Source organism: Chelonia mydas, chromosome 1 (genome assembly GCF_015237465.2).
Source record: "Chelonia mydas isolate rCheMyd1 chromosome 1, rCheMyd1.pri.v2, whole genome shotgun sequence".
Classification (NCBI taxonomy): domain Eukaryota; kingdom Metazoa; phylum Chordata; order Testudines; family Cheloniidae; genus Chelonia; species Chelonia mydas.
The window spans coordinates 245639916-245664629 of NC_057849.1; the positions used below are offsets into that span (position 1 = coordinate 245639916).

General features: G+C 42.9%; 1 protein-coding gene and 1 long non-coding RNA gene across 7 annotated transcripts in view; both read left to right on the forward strand.

Moving 5' to 3' along the window:
* Positions 1 to 24714, forward strand: part of BRAF (B-Raf proto-oncogene, serine/threonine kinase) — a 135417-nt gene that overhangs the window by 68727 nt on the left and 41976 nt on the right. For all 6 annotated transcript variants that reach the window (XR_005222412.2, XM_037879076.2, XM_037879057.2 and 3 more), the window contains 4 exons: positions 8488 to 8591; positions 10768 to 10870; positions 14676 to 14824; positions 16017 to 16136. Coding sequence is in view for 5 of the 6 variants with exons in the window: in XM_037879076.2 (XP_037735004.1) it covers positions 8488 to 8591; positions 10768 to 10870; positions 14676 to 14824; positions 16017 to 16136 (476 nt within the window). In the remaining variant the exon portion in view is untranslated. The remainder of the gene's footprint in view (positions 1 to 8487; positions 8592 to 10767; positions 10871 to 14675; positions 14825 to 16016; positions 16137 to 24714) is intronic.
* On the forward strand, positions 16144 to 19300 carry LOC122464754. The gene is made up of 2 exons (XR_006289082.1): positions 16144 to 17315; positions 18618 to 19300. It is a non-coding gene; the product is annotated as an uncharacterized LOC122464754 (long non-coding RNA).

A 24714-nucleotide genomic window follows, 5' to 3' on the forward strand; every position in this document is an offset into this window, starting at 1 on the left:
TCCTGTCAATGCTCTCACTAATGCAGCCCAATGTGCCATTAACCTTCTTGGCAAGAAGGGCATACTGTTGACTCATATCCACCTTCTCACCCACTGTAATCCCCAGGTCCTTTTCTGCAGAACTGCCGCTTAGCCAGTCGGTCCCCAGCCTGTAGCAGTGCCTGGGATTCTTCCGTCCTAAGTGCAGGACTCTATTAAGCACTTGTCCTTGTTGAACCTCATCAGATTTAGAAACAGTTTGAAATGACAAGATTGTTAGATCTCTGGTAAAAATAAATAGCCAAACTGTGTGCACTTTTTTTCTACAGAACTTCAGGTCAACATTGACAACATAAAGTTAAATTGGGAAAAAGAAATGAGCCAGCAGCTCACTCCTGAGGACTGGAGGAAGAATGTGGCTGACAGTGGCTAGCATTATAACTTCTCTCTCGTGGAGAGAAAACCAGTAGAAATTCTGATTCTTTTTGGAGCCTTGGTCCTTATTGTATTCCACTGAGGGTTATGTGCGTGCACTATGTGCCCGGAGCTGGAGCTTTTAAAAGTAGTACTGTTCGGCGGTCTGCACACGTGTCCTGTGCCACCTCGTGTTCTCATCCAAGGCAATAAAGGGCACAGCGGGCTGCCGGCATCTCCAGTTCCTTTTCACCACCACATGGTCAGAGTTGGAGCTTCTATTTCTCTTGTCCTTGTAATACACTTTTCAAAACTATCCTTAGTACTGTTAGTAGTTTAGATTTATTTGTTCTGCATTTTTTGTTTGTTTGTTTTCTGTTCGATTCTTCCTTTTGTACCTGATTTAGGACTTGGCTTTGGTGGTGTTTGCCCCCGCTGGGCCTGGGTACTGGATTATGCCGAAGATGCAGGGGCTCAAAACCTGTGCGTACTGCCCTTGCTTGTTTTCCATCAATGACGAGCACCAACGCTGTTTGTACTATGTGGGGGAAGCCCATATCGTGTCTGGGTGCAGCATCTGCCTTTCCTTTCCTGCCTGTACTCGGCAGAACTGGACTCTCCACCTCAGGAAACACTTTATGGAAGCTGTCATGGGACTGGCATTGGATCCTGGTCAGTGAAGCCCCCTGTACATTGGCCTGAACAGGTGAAGAGCACCACCCAGCCACGGATCCTCCATCAGGCTCCGCAAGTACCAGTGCTAAGGACCCTGCATTGGGGCCAAACCAAGGAAGCATGCCCATAAGCATGGCAGTAAGTCTTCCTCCAAGTCTAAGAAGGACTCTGCATCACCCTTGGGTTCTGTCCATGAAGGAACCACGCACTCCAAGTCTCACAAGACCGAGAAATGGCTGTACCGATTGCCACATCTGCCAGTACCGACTATGGGCCTGGCAACTCCACCAGCATTCCGAGAACCATCTGTCTCCAGACAGTTGCAGTTCCCGATACTGACTTCTCCAGCAGAACAGATGCCATTGACCCCTGGGAGACTTGGAAATACCTCAGGTTCCCACGAGTTATTCACTCTAGAGGGACTACAGTCTCCATGACTCTCAATCCGATCAACAGGTCGAAGGGACCCTTCCCCCACTATGTTCCTGCTGCATCCCTTTCTGGTGGTTCCGACCGCACAGCCATTTGTTGAGGTTCTGACTCCTCTGATTCAGACGATACTGCTGTCTGACATGATCCACCACTCCCATTCTGGAAGCACAAGTGCCAGAAGGCTCTGACAGCACTGTAGCAGTTCCCCACCTTGCCTTACCCGCAGAGTTGGTATCCGGTACCATGGTCAGAGGCTATACAACAACAGGGTAAACCGAGCTGGCCATACTGCAGCTTGTGGCCCCCATAATCAACCTCCAAATGATCCCACTTGGATTGGGAGAACTCCCCCACTTCATCACCGCAACCTTGTTAGGTAGGCACTCCAACATAGTGTTGGATGACACACCGATTAGCCCGATTCTGACGGTACCAATGGATCTGGAGAGACATCCCTCATCGTCTCCAGACAGAGCCGCCTCTTCAGTCCCCTCCTCCCCACCCGGACAACTATAGCCAGTTCCAGGAATTGCTGTGGAGAATAGCCAGTACATACGTCATGGCCTTCACTCGCCTACATCTGCGGTGCCTTCAACTCTGGCTACAAAGGGTGTACTCCTCCATGCATCAACCCATGCACACTCTGCTCCACATGCCACCAGAAGTTCTCTTCTCTCTCTAATGGTAAATGAATCTGCTAAAGGGGGGGAAAGATCCCGAGTATACTGTGTGTGTATAAGCTATACACCTTTGAGAATGGTGCATCACACACCATACTCTTTTGATAGCAGCTTACCTACTGGGCACCCAAAACATGATTGCCAATGTCCTCAGCAGAAACTGTACAACTGACCATGAATGAGAGTTGCATGACTCTGTAATCGCGGGGGAACCCCAGTGAGAGATCTTTTCGCATCCCATAGCAATACCAAATGCACCCAATATTGTTCAAGGGGAGGAGTTGGAACTCAATCACAGCGGATGCCCTAGTCCTCGATTGGTCATATCTGACAGATTTTGCCTCCCCCCCCCCCCGGCACTCCTCGTATCACAAGTGATCCACAAGATCAGATGGGAGAAAGCAAAAGCCATCCTTACTGCCCCCTAATGGCCTCGCCAATTTTGGCTCCCGGTTCTCCTCTGCATGTCGAACAACCCCCCACTCACACTTTGGACATTCCTGGAGCTACTGACCCAACATAACAATAGACTCAGCCCGCACACCCCAACCCGCACACTCTTCATCTGATGGCTTGGTTTTTGGATGGACACCTCCACTAGCACAGGAATGCTCACTGGCAGTGCAAGATGTCCTCTGAAGCAGCAGGAAGAAGTCCACAAGACGCTCGTATCAGGCCAAATGGATGTGTTTCACTGCCTAGGCTACCCAGAAGGGCCTTGTCCCTGAAGTGGTGGACATCCCACTACTCTTGGATATTTCCTTAATCTCAGGGACTCGGGACTGGCTCTCAGATCCATTAAGGTGCACACAGCTACCCTTAGTGCTTTTCACCCACCAGTGGATGGCCATTCAATCTTTACCCACCCATTAACTGTATGGTGCTGGAAGGGCCTTCTGCGAAAATACCCTCTCATTCAGCCTATCGCTCCCCCAATGGGATCTTAACCTAGTCCTCACCTTGTTGATGTCCGCCCCCTTCAAATCTATGACCTCATGCTCACTATCTCTCCTTTCGATGAAAGTAATTTTGCTCGTCGCCATTACATCAGCAAGGAGGGATGGTGAACTGGGAGCCATGATGGTTAACCCCCCCTTCACCACTTTCCATATAGACCAGGTCTCTTTACAATTTCACCCCAAGTTCCTATCCAAGATGGTTTTCCAGTTCAACCTCAATAAACCCATACATTTACCTACCTTCTTCCCCAAGCCTTATGCCTTAAATGAGGAAAGATGGTTCACTCGATAGTTGTTCGAAGGGCATTGGCTTTTTATCTTGATCAGACAAAGCCCTTTCAGAAATCTCCTCGGCTTTTCATTGCCATAGCAGAGAGAATGAAAGGGAAAGTCATTTCCACCCAGAGAATCTCCAAGTGGGTCTCAGGATGCATTATGTGCTGCTATCAATTATCGGGACGATCTACGCCTGAAAGGATTCAGGGTTATTCCATGAGAGTGCAGGCATTAACTATAGCTGCACTCCACAACGTGCCCTTCGCAGACATATGCAAGGCATCCACGTGGAGTTTGGTACGCACCTTTTCCGTACACTACGCTGTAATGTATGGTTCTGCATTGGACGCTTCGTTCAGAGGAGAAGTCCTCCATTCCACAGTCTCCTCGCACCATCCTCCCACATAGGCACTGTTTGTTAATCAGCCTCTCTGGAATTCAATAGGGACCATCACTCGAAGAAAACAAAGTTACTTACCTGTAACTGAAGATGTGTGGTCCTGATCTGTATTCCAAATTCATCCTCCTTCCCCTCTGCTCCGGATTCAACAGCTTTGCAGTAGAGAAGGATCTGGACATGCTCGTGGCCCACTGCATCCTTTATTGCCTCAGGGGAGACCACAAGGTGGCACAGGGTGCATGCGCAGACCACCAAACAGTACTGCTTTCAAAAGCTTTGTCTCTAGGCATGTGGCACATGCGCATAACCCTCAGTAGAATACAGATCGGGACCATGTATCTCAAAGAACCTCCCGTTACAGGTAAGTAACCTCATTTTACTTTTGGCATGCCAGTCTTGCAAACAAAATTGACACAGTTCATAGTAAAATACTAAAAAGGATACCATGGTGTGTGTCATGACCTGCCCCTTCCTGGGGCCATGCCTTGTTCAACACTAGTGGCTCTAGGGGACTATCCCTCAGCTTCCTCTCAAGACGCTTGCCTGTGAATATTGGACAATCCTGGCTGCTTCTCCTAACTCTACTTCCAGGGCCATGTAGATTTCTTCAAAACTATTACATCTCTGACTTCTGGGTTTGAAAAACCACTCAACTTTTATTTAACCTGATTAAACATAAAAGAAACATACCAATAGCTTTCAGTAACCCTTTTGTTTCTTACTCCCAGAGGGAAAACCTAATCTTATAAGAGCCCTGCAGTGCTTCCCTTCCTGTTTGCTGCCTATTTGTCTGATCTCCTCTCTGGTCCTGTTTCCTCTCCTCAGGAGCCAACCAAAGACCCTTCAAATTCAAAGCCCCGAAGTATCAAATGAGCAGTTTGGATGAAGCGTCCATCCAGGAGTCCATGTCTCTGTGCACTCAGTAGCATATGTGCTTTTTGCCTTCATCCAGCAAAATAACCCATCATATAGTTTCGCTTAACAGCATGGAACCAGCTTTCTATCTCCTGGGAATGTCCCAAAGTGAAAGATCTGATGTTAGGAAATGGATGCAAGAGTTACTTCAGGGGTATAGCCCCATATCCTCTTATTACAGTGTTACAGGAATTTAACACAGATTTACTGAAATAAAGCATTTCTAGACACCTGCCTAGATCCTTACAACTGCGGTTAATAAATGTATTTCAGCCATATGGTTGCAAATACACATACCCACTTTGCAAATATTTGATAAGAACATAAGAACTGAGAAATGGAACAATTGATTGTCTAAATAGATTAATTTGAGCTACAGCCCTGATTCAGGAAGGTTTTTAAGCACAAGTAATCCTGTTCATTTCATTGGGACTAGTTACACCTATAAAGCTAGGCACATGGCTAAATACTTTCCTGAATGTTTGATGAAAGGTGCGTCAAATGGGTTAAACTGAGTCATTTGTTAAAAATGATGGAACTTACTTTTTTTTTTTAAGTACTTAATGCAGCTCACAATCTACACTGCCTTATCCCTGCCTTATCCCTTATAATATATATTCAATACCCTCTCCTGCTGATGTAAGAAAATAATTTGTCCCAGCAACAATTCTATTTATCCTTGATTAAAAAATATTAGCTGAGGCTCAGAAGGAGAACTGGCCTGTTAAATTTCTCTTCTGGTTTTACTTGAGATTGTCTCAAACTGCACGTTGGGAAGAGTGCATATAAGTAACTTAGATTCAGAAAAAGTAAATCACTAGACTTTGGAAATAATACAAACATGAGCAATGCGCAGCCTGAGTTTATAAGCAATAAATATTGCCAAACTAACTTAGTTAATTTTTTTATATAATTACAGAATAAATGGATAAGACGGGAAAGTGATAGATAAGTGAATTTTAATAAAGCATTGTATGTAGTCTCACTGAAACCAAAGTCAAAATTTAGTTCAGCCTATCTTGGATAGGAATATAAAGGTATCGATTAGAGCTGGTCTGAAACTTTCCAGTGAGCAGTTTGCTGTCAGAAAGGTTTGATTTGATGGAATTGAAACATTCTGTGGGAACATGCCAATTCATTCAAAAATTTTAATGGAAACCAGCTAGGTTTGCCCCAGCTGGCTCCAAGTCCTGTTCTCCCACACCTCTCTTTCCTCATTGGCTCCCAGTCCTAGTCTCTACCCCTACAGCTCCCAGTCCCAGCCTCCCCTACCTCCTCACCCAACCAGTCCTAGCCTGCCCTATTCTCTCCCAGTATCCTTGCCAGACCAGACTCAGTCTCCCTCCTTCAAATCCCAGTCACAGTTTCTCTCCCACCCTCCATCCCCCCAGTCTCACTAGACTCCTTGTCCCAATCTACTCCTTCCCTCGTCTGGCTTTCGTCCTTCTCCACACTGTCTAGATCGCCACCAGGGGGATCACTGAGAGCACAGGATAGACAGGCTCCCTGTTTCCAGACCAGAACAGCCATTATGGGTAAAGCCTTTTGAACCCCCTGGGTGGAAGCATGCTCATTTGCTCTGTGGGGATGGTGTATGCACAGTCTGGTCAGCATGAGAAGCTGGAAGGGGATGGAGCATGCTCAGTGAGGATAGAATTTTTGGAGGTTTTAGGTGTTAAGCTCTAGTAAATCTCTAGTGAGCATGTGCAAACTGTGATTTTTTTCAAAGGCTTATAACCTGGCCAAATTTGGGTGAGTTTTCACAGGGATGGCAAAAGGCACAGCCCTGACATAAAGGCCACCCCCTGCCAAATTTCAAGTCCCTGGCCAACGCTAGAGCATTTCAAAGAAAAGGTCTCAAAAAATTGTTAACATAGGCATAATGTATTTTTCCCTAGCTGCCCTGTTGGAAATGGTTAAACCATTTTGGTTGAAATTTTCCAGTCGAAATCAGTGTGAGGCAGACACCTAGCAAGGAAAATTTCAACCCAAACCGTTAAAGTTTAGCAATATTATAAGCATTTGAACTCAGGGTCTTATAATGGGAAATGTTGGACAACCTTAATAATAGGCTTTGCTACAAGCCCCACCTGTAACAGTTTGGCTAAATAACAAGTACATGGGGGCAGAAGGGGGGAGAACATAATTCTACAAATAATTGAAGGGTGGGGTGTAAATACTATAAAGGGGGAAGTTGGTGAAATGGTGTATTTTGGAATAATGGGGTGGATTTATGGAAGCGAAGGTCTAGGCTGTTTAGCAAGAGAAACTTTGACACACATTTGTCTGTAAAATAGTTTCTACATTGACAGGGAGAAGGACCATGACCAAGAAGGTCACTTCCATTTCTTTCTTCTAGGAGAGCATACATGTAGAGGATAGAAGTGCAATAAGTAGTGTAACCTCAGTAAAGTAGCATTCACCAGGACACTTGAAACAGGATTGTCATTGTTATCTTTAAGTAGGAGACACAAGCTTCTATCTACCTTTAGAATTTTTAAATATTAGCTGCTCAACTGAGCCCTGATCCAAAATCCTTTAAAGTTAATGGAAAGACTTCTGTTCACTTCAGTGGGCTTTGGATCGGGCCCCTAGTAAGCTGTAAATAATTACATTTCATGTGGTCTGACTGGCTTTTTGGTTAGTTAAGGCTAAGGAGTTTCCTAGCATAGAACTGGCTCATTACAGAAAAAATAAAATACCAGGGATGAGCAGAAGGGAAAGTACTGGTGTATATATCAGCAAATGAAACCCTGTTCAGTAAATAGCACCAGAAGTAGTGAAATGGTAGTGTTAGATATGTTTAGACACCCTAATATATCTTGTCCTTTCTTGATTGCTTAAGGAACACTGTCAATTAAAAATCACAGTTCGTTCTTAAAAAGCTTAACTACTGTTACAAGAAACACCTAAGATCACCGTACCTGGAAGAGATTAGAGGAAAAATTATGTTAGAGAATTGTATAGTTTGTGCATTTCACAATACTTTGTGTTTGGTCAATTTTAATCTGTTTCCTTTGTATTCATCTACTCCTCTCTGCTCATGTGGGTCAAATAGCAAAAGGGGAAAGAAAAATATTCTTTACAAATAGGAAAATGTGTCTGTAGAATCACAAATATTGGCTGGGGCCTCAAGGACAGATGTGTTACCTGACAGCACTATTAGTTCTTTTTTTCCTCTTTTTAAATGGACTAGATTTGAAGTTGGTATTTTCCATTTAAGATATCTGTATTTTATTTCAAATTTTATTTTATAAACTTATGGCAAGTAGTCCAGTTCAAGCTAGTTCATCCAAGGCTATTGCCTGTTTATTTTTAGTTCCAAATGACACATCACTCCACTTAATTGCAGTACAAGCTCTTCAAAATTATCATATGTATAAATAGCTTTTAGTTACCTATCTTTTTGCCATCTCTGTTGCAAAATGGGAAAGATAGAAGGTCACCCAGGGTCAAGTCAAGTTTTCTCTCTCAAATGTCATTAGAAATTTAAGGTGGCACTCATGTCCAGCTGAGCTTGGTTTGATATGAAATTCATAATGGTGTGGTTTGTAGGCAGTTTACACAATGTCCACAATGTGCAAAGTACTTTGAGAAATTATTATTTAGGATTCTATGAAGTGCTGTAAAAATGAAAATTGTGGTGCTTTGAACATTTTGTGTACTTTTTAGGGAGTGGAACATTAGTTTGCTTCAACCATGAGAATGAATTGTAATCTCTTTCTCTAATGCTTATGTCTTATATTTGACCTTGCAGGTTCCAGCAAGATGTGGGGTGACAGTCCGGGACAGTCTAAAGAAAGCTCTGATGATGAGGGGTCTTATCCCAGAATGCTGTGCTGTTTACAGAATACAAGATGGGTATGGTTTATATGGGGTATGGTTTTTTTTACGCTGTCAGGGTTCTTTCTAGGAGTAAAGCAGCATGGGCCAATTCCATCCAACATTGTGAAGGTAAAGATCAATCTCACTAAATTCAGAATGAACTATTTAGTTTGTGCTAAGATGGTTTGGGCCAAAACAAAATATGGGGTGATAGCCACAAAACTGTGCCTAGAAGAAGGCTATGACATATGAAAAGTTTATGGGAAAATGTTTAACCTCCACCCCTTCTTGGATGCACTTCACAGAATGCAACAGGCTGTTATTCCTGAGGTCTATTTTAGCTGAAAAACTATGAGAAAACATCTTATTTTAAACTATGAAGTAGGGTTGTTTTGAATTTTTAACTTTTATTTGGTTTTACTTGAACTGGGTTTCAAACTAAATAGCTCTTAATATGAATTTCCATCCTTAAACTTCTAATTAAAATCCTACCATTCTTCCAAATTAGTAAACCCTCTGAAAGTCTGTTATGGGGACAAATGAGAAAGACAAAGTAGGGGAAGTGATATAAATCTATTCACCTAAATTTGGGTTATTGCTGATTATGTACTCTATGGGCTTGGCTACACTTGCAAGTTAGTGCACATTAAAGCAGCCCCAGGCGCCCTAGCTCACTACCCGTCCACACTGGCAAGGCACGTAGAGCGCTCTGACTCCATGGCTAGAGAGCTCCTGGAACTCCACCGCGGCGAGTGGAATAACGTTTGCTGCGCCTTGGCTATAACCCCTGGGCGTCAGTGTGAATGAGGTGTTGCATTACTGCGCTCTGATCGGCCTTCGGAAACGTCCCATAATCCCCTTAAGTCAAGTGGCCACTCTTGTCACTTTTTTGGAATCGCTGCAGGAATGTGGATATGCCTTTCAAAGCTCCGTTTCTGACAGCTGGCTGCTTATCTGCTCCGAGACAAAGCAACCATTAGTGTGGAATGCTGTGTGTGAGAGAGAGAGGCGGGGGAGGAAGGGGGGGTCTGCTGCTGTCTGAACTTACAAGACAGCATGCTCACACGCTCTCACCCCCCCAAAACCCACTCTCTCTATATACACACAACACACTCCCTGTCACACTCCACCCTACCCCATCCAATTTGAAAAGCACGTTGCAGTCACTTGCATGCTGGGATAGCTGCCCATAATGCACCACTCTCAATGCCGCTGCAAGTGCTGCAAATGTGGCCACACCAGTGTGCTTGAAGCTGTCAGTGTGGACAGACTGCAGCGCTTTCCCTACTGTGCTCTATGAAGGCTGATTTAAACTCAAAGTGCTCTACATCTGCAAGTGTAGCCATGTACTAAGTATCATATGACTTTAAAAACAAACTTTGTATTTGTGAATAATCTAAGGACTATACCCAGATGTACAAACACTCTTTTCGCAATCTATGTATTATATAATTTTTTTTAACATTTGCTTTAATAACATTTTAAAATTTTTTATTGGGCCAACTTCTGTTGGAGAGAGAGACAAGCTTTCAAGTTACACAGAGCTCTTCCTCAGGTCTGGGAAAGGTACTCAGGGTGTCACAGCTAAATACAAGGTTGAACACATAGTTTAGCATAAGTAGTTATTCTAAGGGAACATTCAAGGTGAATATGTGCTAACTACTTATGCTAAACTATCTGTTCGACCTTGTATTTAGTTGTGACCTCTGAGTACCTTTCCCAGACCTGAAGAAGAGCTCTCTGTGGCTCGAAAACTTTTCTCTCTCACCAACAGAAGCTGGTCCAGTAAAAGATATTACCTCACCCCCCTTGTCTCTCTAATATCTTGGGACTGACACGGCTACAACAATACTGTATACAACATGGGGACAAATTGTCACACAAACACTCTTTTTTTCTTTGAATGGATAGAAAAGTATCTGTCAGTTTTGGACTTAAAGGACCAGCCATTCTCTGCATTGTAGATCTTTGCTGAAGCTGGTTTGAAGAAAAGAGTGCATCTCTTTACTCTGCTGTTTGTCCAAGAGTGATGCAATTTATTTTGGGGTAAACTCAGATTAATTTCTTGCCATTTACATTTCTAACAGTGAAAGACTGGATAGGAAACCTCCCACAATACCACTACCTCTCAATAATAACTTTTCACATCTTTAGCATAATGTTTGCAAGGGCTTGCAGGTTGGTAACCATAAATGACTTGTTTACACTTCAGAGAGAAGAAGCCCATTGGCTGGGACACTGACATTTCCTGGCTTACAGGAGAGGAGTTGCACGTGGAAGTCTTGGAGAATGTGCCGCTTACCACACACAATTTTGTATGTACTTTGCATTATGAACTGTCTAAAACGTTCACTAGAGTTAAATCTACTTTTGAACATTTTAAATCAAAATAACTTTGTTTTTGAACAAACATTTTTATCTGTTGGTGGGGATGGTTGTTGCATAAGAGGTTTTAATCCAACAGACTCAAATGAACTAAATCTTATTGCAGTTGAGATAATTGACATTAAAATAAACCCAACTTGACTTTCCTTAATATTTTCGTATCTTAGTAGGAGACAACCTCCGAAATCTATGTATCTAGGGTTTTTAAATCACCACTGCATTGCAGAGTAGTAATAATAATCCACTATTTTTGTATAGCTGTATCTATAAAATGTGTTCTGTGCTTCCCTGCTGACTCTGCAGCAGCAATTAACTAATGAACCTTATTCCCAGGGCTATGCTGACATCATCAGTGATGCCGGTGCACAAATATGTTTTGACCCGATGAGGTGCTACATGAGTGGAAGCTGTTACACAGAAGCCCTCTGGATCATTCTAGGTCCATACACAGATCTGGAAATAACATTTACCACACGGAAAAGGGCAAAATCTAAATGAAAGCTGTTTTATTTTTAGGCTTAGGGTGGATTATATAAACAATGGACCATTAAATGAATGCATAAAAGCTATTATAAAAATTCTGACAGCATCCTTTAAAACTTTTGATTGTTACCGGTCAGAAATCTTGCTTGTGTTACTTTTAGACTAGTTGTGCTTTTAAGGTGGGGAACCAAAATAGAACACAACTTTTGTGCCTTGTAGTGTGGCTCTGTAGTGTAGCGTTTTCTTTTTTACAATTACAAACATTTCCAGGTTTTACTAAACAAAATTATAAATAACTTGGGCAGAATTTGATTTAAAAAAAAAAAATAATTTTGATGGATAATATCAATGTTTATTTTTGTGAAAATTTACATTGATAAATATTGAAGTTGTGGGAAATTATGGGAGCTTTCATGAGTGGGGTCGGTCAGACAATAATTATTTAATGGTCATAGATGTTGAGATTCAAAAAGTTAAAGCTTTATGACTGTTAAAACACTTTTGTCAACATCACATGTCAAAATATACAAGGTAAATATCCTTAAATCAAACTCTAATGAGTTCTCAAGCAGCATTTTTCTTACTTTGCCTGTCAGTAAATTGAAATAATTATTAATGAAAATATTTTTTTATTGGTTTTATGTGTGTGGTGACATTAACGTTTACTGACATTTACCGATAAAAATCTAAACCCTCCACGTCTAATTATAAACCATTTGAATGTTCCCAATCCTCTGATTTTTGAGCAAGGGGGTTATCTGATAAAGATAAACAAACAAAACCCTCTAAAAGAGGCCTTCTCTCAAATCCACTATTTACAAGGTGTTTTGGGACATCCTGTTTATATATCTTTGAGTTGTTTTCTCCTTCAACTATATATATTTTAAAATTTTTCTTAGGTTAAATGCCTGCAATAGTCATATCTTTGAAATAGGGGTGCTTCTTTTATAGTTCTGACACAGGAATACTTTTGACTTTGCTTCATAGTCCTGTGGCCATTGTCTTCACTGCTCATGGAGTGATGCACATTAATTCTGATGGTGGGAGTCTTGTAGGCACTTAGAGGCTAAAGATCAAAATGTTCAAACTTGGATGTTAAAAGTTAGCCACTTTAAATCCATATTTAGGCAGCTAAATAAAGCAATCTGATTGCCAAAGGTGCCAAATGCTTCTACACTCCTACTGAAGTATGGTTATGCGCACCTCTGAAAATCTACCTACTTCTATCTAGATGCTTAAGTATGGATTTAGCTGACTAACTAGGCACCAAATTTTGAAAACTTTGTCCTAAATTCTTCCATTTTTATTACCCAGGGTACTTCGTCTAGTGTCTATATTAGTGTCTATATTAGTCTGATAAGATGTTGAGAAGATGCCATAATTCTTTAAAGCTAAGATTACTTCAAGTATAAGATCTTTATGAGTTTAAAATAATATTGGTTATTGTATATAAAAGTATATTTCCAAGATCAAAAAACAGAGTTGTAGGTATATCTTCCAGGGCAAGATGACAGTAATATCTTAAAAAGAACAGGAGTACTTGTGGCACCTTAGAGACTAACAAATTTATTAGAGCATAAGCTTTCGTGAGCTACAGCTGACTTCATCGGATGCATAGAATGGAACATATAGTAAGAGATATATATACCTACAGATAAGTTGGAAGTTACCATACAAACTGTGAGAGGCTAATTAGTTAAGATGAGCTATTATCAGCAGGAGAAAAAAAACTTTTGTAGTGATAATCAAGATGGTCCATTTAGACAGTTGACAAGAAGGTGTGAGGATACTTAACTTAGGGAAATAGATTCAATATGTGTAATGACCCAGCCACTCCCAGTCTCTATTCAAATCCAAGTTAATGGTATGTAGTTTGCATATTAATTCAAGCTCAGCAGTTTCTCGTTGGAGTCTGTTTTTGGAGCTTTTCTGTTGCAAAATTGCCACCCTTAAATCTTTTACTGAGTGGCCAGAGAGGTTGAAGTGTTCTCCTACTGGCTTTTGAATGTTATGATTCCTGATGTCAGATTTGTGTCCATTTATTCTTTTGCGTAGAGACTGTCCGGTTTGGCCAACATACATGGCAGAGGGGCATTGCTGGCACATGATGGCATATATCACATTGGTAGATGTGCAGGTGAACGAGCCCCTGATGACGTGGCTAATGTGATTAGGTCCTATGATGGTGTCACTTGAATAAACATGTGGACAGAGTTGGCATCGGGCTTTGTTGCAAGGATAGTTTCCTGGGTTAGTGGTTCTGTTGTTTGGTGTGTGGTTGCTGGTGAGTATTTGCTTCAGGTTGGGGGGCTGTCTGTAAGCGAGGACTGGTCTGTCTCCCAAGATCTGTGAGAGTGAGGGATCATTTTTCAGGATAGGTTGTAAATCTTTGATGATACTCTGGAGAGGTTTTAGTTGGGGGCTGAAGGTGACAGCTAGTGGCATTCTGTTATTTTCTTTGTTGGGCCTGTCCTTGTAGTAGGTGACTTCTGGGTACTCTTCTGGCTCTGTCGATCTGTTTTTTCACTTCAGCAGGTGGGTATTGTAGTTTTAAGAATGCTTGATAGAGATCTTGTTGGTGTTTGTCTCTGTCTGAGGGATTGGAGCAAATGTGGTTGTAACTTAGAGCTTGGCTGTAGACAATGGATTGTGTGGTGTGTCCTGGATGGAAGCTGGAGGCATGTAAGTAAGTATAGTGGTCAGTAGGTTTCCGGTATAGGGTGGTGTTTATGTGACCATCGCTTATTAGCACAGTAGTGTCCAGGAAATGGACCGCTTGTGTGGATTGATTTAGGCTGAGGTTGATGTTGGGATGGAAATTGTTGAAATCATGGTGAAATTCTTCAAGGACTTCTTTTCCATGGGTCCAGATGATGAAGATGTCATCAGTGTAGCACAAGTAGAATAGGAGTGTTAGGGGACGAGAGCTAAGGAAACGTTGTTCTAAGTCAGCCATAAAAATGTTAGCATACTGTGGGGCCATGGAGGTACCCATAGCAGTGCTGCTGACTTGAAGGTATATATTGTCCCCAAATGTGAAATAGTTGTGGATGAAGTGGGCTGTAGCTCACGAAAGCTTATGCTCTAATAAATTTGTTAGTCTCTAAGATGCCACAAGTACTCCTGTTCTTTTTGCGGATACAGACTAACACGGCTGCTACTCTGAAACCAGTAGTATCTTAGTGGAAACATAGAGCCCTGTCATATTACGAAAGTATCTAACTATCTAACTGTTTGTTTTCGACATTACAGGTACGAAAGACGTTCTTCACTTTAGCATTCTGTGACTTTTGTCGAAAGCTGCTTTTCCAGGGATTCCGATGCCAGACTTGCGGTTATAAATTTCACCAGCGCTGTAGTACAGAGGTGCCACTGATGTGTGTTAATTATGACCAGCTTGAGTAAGTAATCAAAACTCCTGTGTTCTTTAATTCAGACTTTTGTTGAGTTTCTTTATGACACAAGAACTAGTTGGCAGATGTAATTGAAAAAGTCAAAAGAAGTGTCTGAGAATATAAAATAGTGAAGCTCTTGTGGTGAGAGTATATAGTTCTTTTTTTCTCAGTGCTGGTTCAAATAATCAGTTCAAGTTTTTTGTTTGTGCTGAGAAACTCTTTCTTAGAAGATGAATAGGAGGGCTGAAATCTTGATTCAGCAAAACAAACTTTGCCTTGGTCACATATGTTATTATCCGGTCAAAAAAATTCCTTATCAGGGGAATGATAGTGCCTCACTTAAATGTGTTTAGATGCAGGTGTATTATCTTTGACCAGCTACAGTTAATTTGGTCTCAGATAACATTGGACTTTCTTGATCAATTAGATGAAGTTGACATTTGTTTTACTGCAGGCTTGGTTGAAAAATAAAACCCACTGGTGGTTTTTGTATGCCTAGGTAAAAAGTACCAAGCAGAGTCAAGAAAAGTGCAGAATATTTAAATATGCATTTGTTCTTGAATTTTTATACTTAATTTGTTCTGTACCAGGACTCCTAACCAAGGTATCTGCTCAATCTGTAGTGATCTTAGTACCGATCAGTTTCAACAGAGCCAAGTAAAACCATTTAAAAAGACTTCCCCATTGGGGAAAGCTTCCAAATGTTTTTCAAATAAAGTTTTACTTCCAGCTTGCATTCATCACAATTCCCCTGGCCACTTCTAGATAATGAACTAAGAGTTGTGGATGCAGTTGTTTTATCCTAGTCATGGCCCCATTTGAAAGTCCCTTTTTAATATTATGGCACCACCTTCCATATAAGGTTAGATCACAATCTTCTTTGTAAATTACTGTGATTTAACACGAAGATATAAGTTGCCTGCTTTTACACTGCTTAGAAACTAGGTTTTTACAATTTCTCGCACTCAGAGTTCAAAATAATTTAGGCAAAAAGGTGTTCAAGGCACTAACTCTTGCTCCCTTGCAGTTAACTAACAACTTGTGAAAATGCACAGGGTAGTCTGCCAGTGCATTCTCTATTCTAAAATTTAGAATTTGATACATAACTTTTTTTCTTCTGTGCATATTATGCTGTGAACCTTCTGGGTTTTGCACAAGTTAGGTTTGTTTTTGTTTTGTTTTTGTTCTTGCCTCACAGTTTGCTGTTTGTCTCCAAGTTCTTTGAACACCACCCAATATCGCAGGAGGAGGCCTCCTTAGGAGAGACCACCCAAGCATCTGGATCGTACTCTTCAGTGCCCCCCTCAGATTCTATTGGGTAGGACTTTACTCGTGCTGCTTAATGACTTGACATTTTAGTACTGTTTGCCTTGACGTATTCAGAATACTGCTTCAGAGCCTCTTCGCTAACCTGTGTAATTAGGTCCCCATCCTTCTAATACTCGCACATGTGCTCAACTTTAAGTTCACCAGTAGTACCACTGATTTCAATGGGAACTAGTCACATGCTTAAAGTGAAGCATGTGCATAAATGTTTGCAGGATAGGGACCTTAGTTGTTGTGCTTGTTTGCCCATAGTAACGTAGGCCTGGTCTAAACTGGAAAGTTTTTTGATATATCTTTAGTTTTTTTCAGTATAAATTGCTTTGCATCCACACACAAATTCTCTCTTTTTGCTTTATTTTGCATCTTATCCAGCTATAACTAATCCACTTTGAAGCAACATAACTTTATTTCAGAATGAGTTATAGAAGTGTAAGGTTTGTATGGACACATCTCCATTTCAGATGAACAACACTGCTTCAGGTAGTCTTCCCACTACCATCCCTACCTGCACATTACTACACATCTACATTGGCCTGCCTGGTTACTGGTGTTTTGGGGTCTTCTTGACTGGATGTCCCCCCTCTGTTTAAACACTGGCATATACCCATAGCCATCTGTTGTGATAAATTCACAGACACCAAATCCTTTCAAGCCATCACGCTCTGTACTTCTGCATGTTCCCATCAGGGAATGCTGTATTGCCTTGCCCTGTGGAGAGAAGAATATGTTTACTTTCATCTGTCCAGTAGTCACCGGAATGCCAAGATCTACCAGCAGCTAGCACAGCAAATGCAGGAGAAGGGGTACTCCTGGGACATTAGCCAGTGCTGTGCCAAAGCAAGCAGCTGATTCAGAATTACTAAAAATGCTAAAGGTAAAAACAAGACCTCCCTTAATGCTCCCATCACATGTGTGTGCTATGAAGAGCTGGACTGAATTTTTGCCTTTTGAAAGAGGCCACCACAGAACTCCGGTATATGTCGACATCCGAGCCATGGTCTGTAATAAAACAGACACACCTTCGGAAACTACACAGGCAACGATGGACACCTGACCAGGAGGAATTTCCCCTGTGCAGCCAAGATCTCTTTAACAGAGACCCAGCTTGATACACCCCCAGGGGCCGTGCCAGAGAGCTAGGGTGAGAATGCTGCAGAGGGGATCTCATCCAGTAAGTATTAAGTGCTGTATTACTATTATCCATCCCATTAGTGCCTGCTTAGGGGGATTTGGAAACCTTTCTTCTGGGTGCTGGATGTGCGACGCCATGTCTAGTGGATGCTGCTACAATGATGGCAGACGTGTCCATCGCTTTGCAGCACCCTTACTCCTTGGCTTACTCAGTTTTTTTTCTGGCCCCAACAGCATGGAAGCTGGAAATACAAGCTGAAAATACAAATAGTTAAAAGTAGCTTTTCTCCCCAGGCAAAATATTTAATCCTATTCCCATAGACCAAAACATACCACACCACCTCTTCCCCATGCTGCTTGATGTTAAATTTCTCTATCCCTCAACCACCTCTGCCCCCATCCACTACCACCCATGTGGCACCACACAAGGTGGTGGCTAGATGGCAGAGAGAAAAATGTAAAAACAAATTGCATCCAAGGCAGTTTTAATGTAGGGAAAGAAAAAGCAAGAAGTAGTAGAAAATTCATGTAAGACCACAGTTTAGTCATGGCCTTGAGCTTTTTCATATATGTGAAGGTAAACAAGATAAATTGGCCACTAGAGGTTCTTTTAGGCATTTCATATTACATAGACTTGAAGGCATTTGTGGTGGTAGGCATTATAAAAGGCATGTAAGCTTTTCACAAAGCACTCATTTATTGCAGTACATTGCATTGGTAAAGCCAGTACAGGACATGCATCACAGCTGCAAAATTCTCTTTATTTTGTAGTGTGCTTTATGCTGATCAGATGGTTTAGAATTAGAAATAAGACTTTTAAGCAAAGATAGTGAGATAGTTTGACACACACACTACAAGACATTGCTGCCCGCCCAGAGACACTCATGTAGGTAATGCTTCACTCCAGCAACAGCTCAGTGACCAATAACAAATAACAATGCTATATATCTTCCTGGTTGTCCTTTGCTTTCTGAACATGCTCAGAGTAATACTCATCAACTTAAGGGCAGGCTGCAGGGTTGTACAAAACAATTAGCCTGTCCCATGGGAACACACATGCCTTCCATTCCCCTATCCCCAAACAAGCAAACACACATATACAAAATGTAAGGATAATTTTAATTTAAAGGGTGCTGCTGCACCATATTGCAGGGGACCCCACTAGAGGGAAAATAACTTCAAAAAAGTATTATATCCAAGCGTACCCCATGTTGGGATGAACTCAAGGAAATGGAATTCCAAAATTGAGAAAATTTGGAGAGAAGTAACATTTTGTCATTTTCGGCATGGTGGCTATTCTATTGGTATAGTAACTACTGGTATGGTTTCTCTGTTCTCCTAGCCTGTGGCATGGCACAGCCCACATCGAATGGGGTGTTACCAGTAGCTGAGTTCCTGGCAATCCTCTGAGGGAAGAGAGAGAAGACAAAGAAGATATTTGGTGACCTCGTGAATGAGTCCCAGCAGAGGGCAAAAAACCCTCGGGAACGGAGCGAAAGATTTGTGCTGCAGGACAGGAATGAGAGAAAGGACAATAGGGCATATGCTGAGGAGCTGTCAAGAGATCACATGGACTGACTGACCAGAGAAAGGGACATGCAGGAAAGAATGTTGGACATGATGCAGAAGGAGACAAGTTTGCTGGAGAACAATATTACGCTGTATTCATGTGTAACTCTCTAACCTAATCCTGTGCTGCCGCCTATTAAGATCACAGTGTACTGGGAGCCCCCTTGCATTCCCCAACTGCAAGAGAGAGACAGTTCCCTCACCATTCAACCCCCAAGACAAGGAGAGAACACCTACGATCCCCACCTACACGTTTTTGAGTCCCTGTCTTAATAAACATATATTCACTCTATACCTTGGTTACTTCTGTACTATTTTAATGCTTTTTAAGTTTGCTCTTTCTTGTTATGTGTTAAATCAATAGTTTTGTTTACCATTGCACGTGTATCAATGACATTTTTAAGCCAGCCCTTCCTACCCATATGCATTCCTAATAAAATTAATTCACAAACTGTATACATTACATTGTATTCATTTCATTCAGTACATTACATGTATTTTCCTTACTTGCACCGTGTTCTCAAATAGCACATTGCACCTGTGACCTAGTTCCCTGGACCACAGGAACATTTGGTTGAGGTGTCCTTTCCGGCTGTTCATAATGTTCCAAAAGTCTCTCTACTGCCAATTTAGCCACACCAAACTGGTTAGCTACTGACTGGTACAATTGGAGTTGGTGACCTTCCATATGGCGGTGGCTGCATACTTCTCCATGTTAAGGGGAGACTCTCATTGTGATCCAGCATTGCAACTCCAGGTTGAGTTCTGCACAGATTTCTAGGAAAGTGCCCTTCTTCATCCTGAAAGTTTGCAGCACTGTCCCACCCCACCAGTGACTGGCTGGGGCCACAAGAAATGCTGCACCGAGTAAAGCCTGTCCCAGAAAATGTCATGAAGAAATAGCTGCAGAAGTAGCTGTTCATTCTCCAGTAGTATCCGCACACCATTGTTTGTGGTATCCATTTTATCCACGTGGAGGGAGAAGGGGTCAAGTCTGGCTTAAGGGGAGGGGGGCGTCTTGCCCTCAGCAGTGGGAGGCCCTGGGCAAGTCTGCCCTGCACTCATCCCACAGCAGCAGCTCTTGCCTTACAGGGTCTGAGCTTGGCTCCCTACTCTGGGTGATGCGACCATGTGCCTAGAATGGGGTTTTTTCATTTTCTTTTCTTTCATATATTATTTGTTTTATTTCGTGTTATTTCATATTTGTGAAAAACACAGGGGCGATCTTCCATCTCCTTCAAAGCCACCTGCTTAATTGCCAATACATCTGGAGTGTCCTGTTTGTGTTAATTAGGGTTGCCAACTTATTTCTAAAAACCAGACCCCCTGAGGCCCCTCCTCTGCCCCTGAGGCCCTGCCCCCATTCTCCCCCCCCTCCCCCTTCTTCCTCGTTGTTTGGTCCTGTCCACCTCCCTCTGTTCCAGGGCTTGGATGGGAATTTCAGCCTGATGCAGAGCCTGCTGCTTGCCTGCCCACAAGATGCAGGTACGGGGTGGCCCGGCTGGACAGGGGCTGGCAAGCAGGTTGATGACCTGGTGCCTCTGCCCAGCTCCCCCTCCACAGTAACAGGACTTTTGGAGTCTGGTCAGTACATTTGACCAGATGCTGCCAGGTCCCCTTTTCAACCAGAAAACCAGACACTTGGCAACCCTAATAATGGTCAGGAGCAAGGTGCTCAGCATCCTGGCTGGTTGTAGTTTGAAAATTTGTTTGAAACTTTGAAAAAATGGTGCTGGCTTGTAAAAAAACAGGCAAATTATGAGATACAGTAAAAGGAATCACGGGAGTTGGACCCAAGTCCCAGAATTCCAGTAGGTGTCTCACAGTCTACCATGACAAATAACTTACAATGCATTGAGCCTCACACCAGAAAATTGTACCCTGAGATACCAGCCCAGAAAACGGTGGTTATTTTGAAAAATCATAGTTCTGTGTGGATGCTGTTTCTCACAGGCGAAGTGGGCTAAGCCACTTTAGACAAAGCAATGTTGGATACACTCTTTCACTTTTATTATATCTGTATAACTATAGTGAGGGAAAAACTATGTCAGAAAAGCTTTCCTGGATAGACAAAGCCTTAAGCACATGAAGTCACGCTGGTGGGTGTAAGGAAACAGACAATTCATATTAAGACTTGAATCCCTTTGGTATTTGTAAGGGGAATAGACTTTTAAAAGACAATTATATATTTTTTAAAATGTTTCCAGCATCTAGATCTTTTGAGAACATTGTGTGAGGAGGGGGGGGAGTTGTTCTGTAATATCTGTGAAATATCAATTGTCATTTGCAGGCATATATCCAAGCTGCATTCCTATTCTCAGTGGCCTCGAACTTGCATCACTTGAAGTCAATGGGAATGTTGCTATTTGTGACAGTGGGCAAAAGATTAAATCTTAGACTGTCTCACTAGTGCAATAGCTTAGGCATGCTCTCCTTTCTTGGGAGATGGAACCTTACTTTTCTCTCTAACAGAAATTCCTGCAAGTTGATGTCAGTAAAATAGGAATCAAAACAGGACTTCATCCTCCCTTCTAGCACAAACACACTGTAGAAATACAGTGCCTGGTTTTTATTTTTATAGGAGTTACAGTAATGTCTTTTAGGGGGTAAGGAGGTGCCAGGCATTTGCCATGCAGGCCATTAATATTTTATGTATGACTGATTTAAAGGCCTCCACAGTGGAAGACTGGAATATATGTATATGGGCCTGGGAAGACACTGTGCTGAATAATGTGGCAAACCTCCCAGTATGCCCAGAAAGAACTCTCTTCTCATATAGCCTGGAAACTGGGAGTTAACCACAGCCACAAACATCAGAGAAGCAGCAGACTTCCAGAATTTGGCACATAAAGTACTGCCATTTTTTATGAGTCCTGGAAGTGCATCACAGCACCAGTTTGCTGCATCTGTGCCACTGTAAACAGCGCTTCTCATAAGAACGTAAGAATGGCCCTACTGGGTCAGATCAAAGGTCCATCTAGCCCAGTATCCTGTCTTCTGACAGTGGTCAGTGCCAGGTGCCCCAGAGGGAATGAACAGAACAGGTAATCATCAAGTGATCCATCCCCTGTCTCTCATTCCCAGCTTCTGACAAACAGAGGATAGGGACACCATTCCTGCCCATCCTGGCTAATAGCCATTGATGGACCTATCCTCCATGAATTTATCTAGTTCTTTTTTGTACTCTGTTATGGTCTTGGTCTTCACAACATCCTCTGGTAAGGAGTTCCACAGGTTGACTGTGCGTTATGTGAAGAAATACTTCCTTTTATTTGTTCTCTGATTTAGGCTACTGCTCCTTGGATTTTGTTAGTAGTTCTCCCCTCTCTCCCACCTGCTGCTGCTTCTCTCCTCCCCTTCCTATCGGCAGTCTGTACCCATATTGTAGGTTGGGGTTTAGAGCTGCAGCTGAACCCCACACACACATAAGGTCACACCCCAAAGGACAATGGACTATCCCTTCTTCTTCAAGTAGTGTCTCTATGGGTGCTGCGCTGTAGGTGTGATCTCATCCCTGCGCTACTGATCAGAGAACTTTGGTAGCAGTGTGCATTAGGCCCACACATGTGCTGTTCCCCATTATGCTCTGCCACAAGGCTAACCAGCGCTGCACGGGTGAACCCCCCTCCGTTCCTTCTCAACTGCCCCAGCTAGAGATGGAGCCATTGGCAGACCGTTCATTGGATCGTTATCTCTATTAGAATTCAAATAATTAATCCCATTCTTAGTTGTAGAGTTCTTCTAGTTTTTTTTCTTTTTCTCTAAAAAAAGAAAAGAAACCTTTTTTCCCTTTGTCTGGAGACTTCCCCAGTTCAGGGTATGCCCAATTCCCTGGGGTTTAAGAGGCACCTCTTGTGCAAAGAGACCATCCCAGTAGCAGATAGACATTTCCGTTGCCTCGAGGAAAGACACATTTCCCAAAAGTGTGGTCTCTGCCAACAATTAAAGTCCAAATCTCAGAAAGACTGAGAACTGAGACTAAAACTCCTCATGGAGGCAGCCCTCCAGCCTTCCGCAGACCTGTGCCAGGATTCACCCACATAGCGTGAATCTTCCACACAGCCCTCGACATCTAAGGACTCTGAGTAAAAGAAAACAGCCATGGACCCCTCACGTAAGGTTTCAAAAAAGCGAGCTATGGGAACCCAGAGTGAGTCTCGGGTTAGCAGAAAATGATCTCTGTCACGTTTGGTATCATTGGTACCAACTGCACTGAGGCCATCTGAACATGGTACTCCTAGCTCATGAGGGTCTGGTGCAGCAAATACTGTTGATGCACCTGAGGGGCATAGGCACCGAAGCAACAATAGTGACAAGGAAAGGTAAGGACAGTGACCATACCACCTCCGGGAAAATGCTGCTGGTATGGGCATTACTATTGGCACCGTCAATGACATGCCATCCAGCCTCGGAGCACTCGGAGCCCAGATTGCCAACTGCCTCCGTGCCATGGACCCAGCACTGACAACCACCGTTGGTACCAAGAATCACAGCACCATAAGAGTACAGACACTTAGAGGACCTCACGGATATCTGAGGTACCAGAATCTCCCCTGCTTGGTAACCAGGGCCCCAGTACTGAGTTTACTTTGAACATGGGAGTCTCCACCAGTACCATGTCATGCACTTTCATTCTCTAGTGGAGAATCGGATAGCGAGGAGAACCACGCTCCTTATAGTGTCCGTTACCAACCTTGGCCCCCTCACTCATACCCTTCATCTGCTCCTCAACCCCTATGGTATGGCAAACCATGGGCCTAACCACCGCGACCCTTTCCACCGCCCTAGTGGCCCTAATGGGGTCCCTGGACGGCATACAAACGCCATGTCTCCAGAACATCTAGTGTGACACTTCATGAACCTTTGAGGCGCTCTCCCTCAGCCACAGTATCCAGAGCCTCTGAACCTCCTGAAGGGATCATGAAAGAAGAGCAGGTCAGATTTGAGGAGGAGGTCACACTACATATCTTCCTCCTCTCTAGCCATGGTAGTGATGCCTCCTCTGCGGTTTCTAGCAGACGACTTCAGGCTATTTCAAGATGTGGCAAAACGGGTGGCAGATGCTTTGCAGATACCTTTTGAAGAGGTTAAAGACACCCATCATAAATTGCTGGTCATCTTGCACTCCTCCTCTTCCTCCAGAATAACCCTCCCCATTAACAAGGTCCTTCTGGACCCATCCAAGCTTATATGGCAAACTCCATCATTGGTCACGCATACCTGCAAATGGGCCGATAAGGAATATTATGTCGTGGCTAAGGATACGGAATTTCTTTTTTCCCATCCCCTCCCTAATTCGATTGTTGTGGATGCAGTGAACTCCCTAGGTCCTCAACACCAGGTTAAGTCCACCCCTTATGACAGTGACAGGAAGCGTCTCGACCTATTTGGGAGAAAGGCCTATTTGTCCACCACACTGTAATTTAAAATGGCAAATTATCAGGCCCTGACAACAAAATACAATTTCATCAGTTACTCCAAGCTCAACACATTTATTGATCAACTCCCGGGATCACACCAGGAACAGTTTCATGCCATTGTTAACAAAGGACAACTGGTGGCCAAGACAGCACTGCAGTCAGTGCTTGCTGCAACTGAGACAGCAGCCCAGTCCATTTCTACAGCTGTTGTTATGTGGCGAGCATCACGGTTGCACTTGTCCAGCTTCCCTTTGAGGGCAACAGATTTTTTACTGAGAAGACTGACGTGTCCCTCCATACTCTCAAAGATTCCCGGGCTACTCCTTGGTCATTAGGGATTTATATACCTGACAAAAAAGAACCTCAACATAAATCCTGCACAGCACACTTTCCAACTCAGTGCTACTATGAGCCTCAAAGGAAAAAATCCAGATTTTCGAAATGCAAACC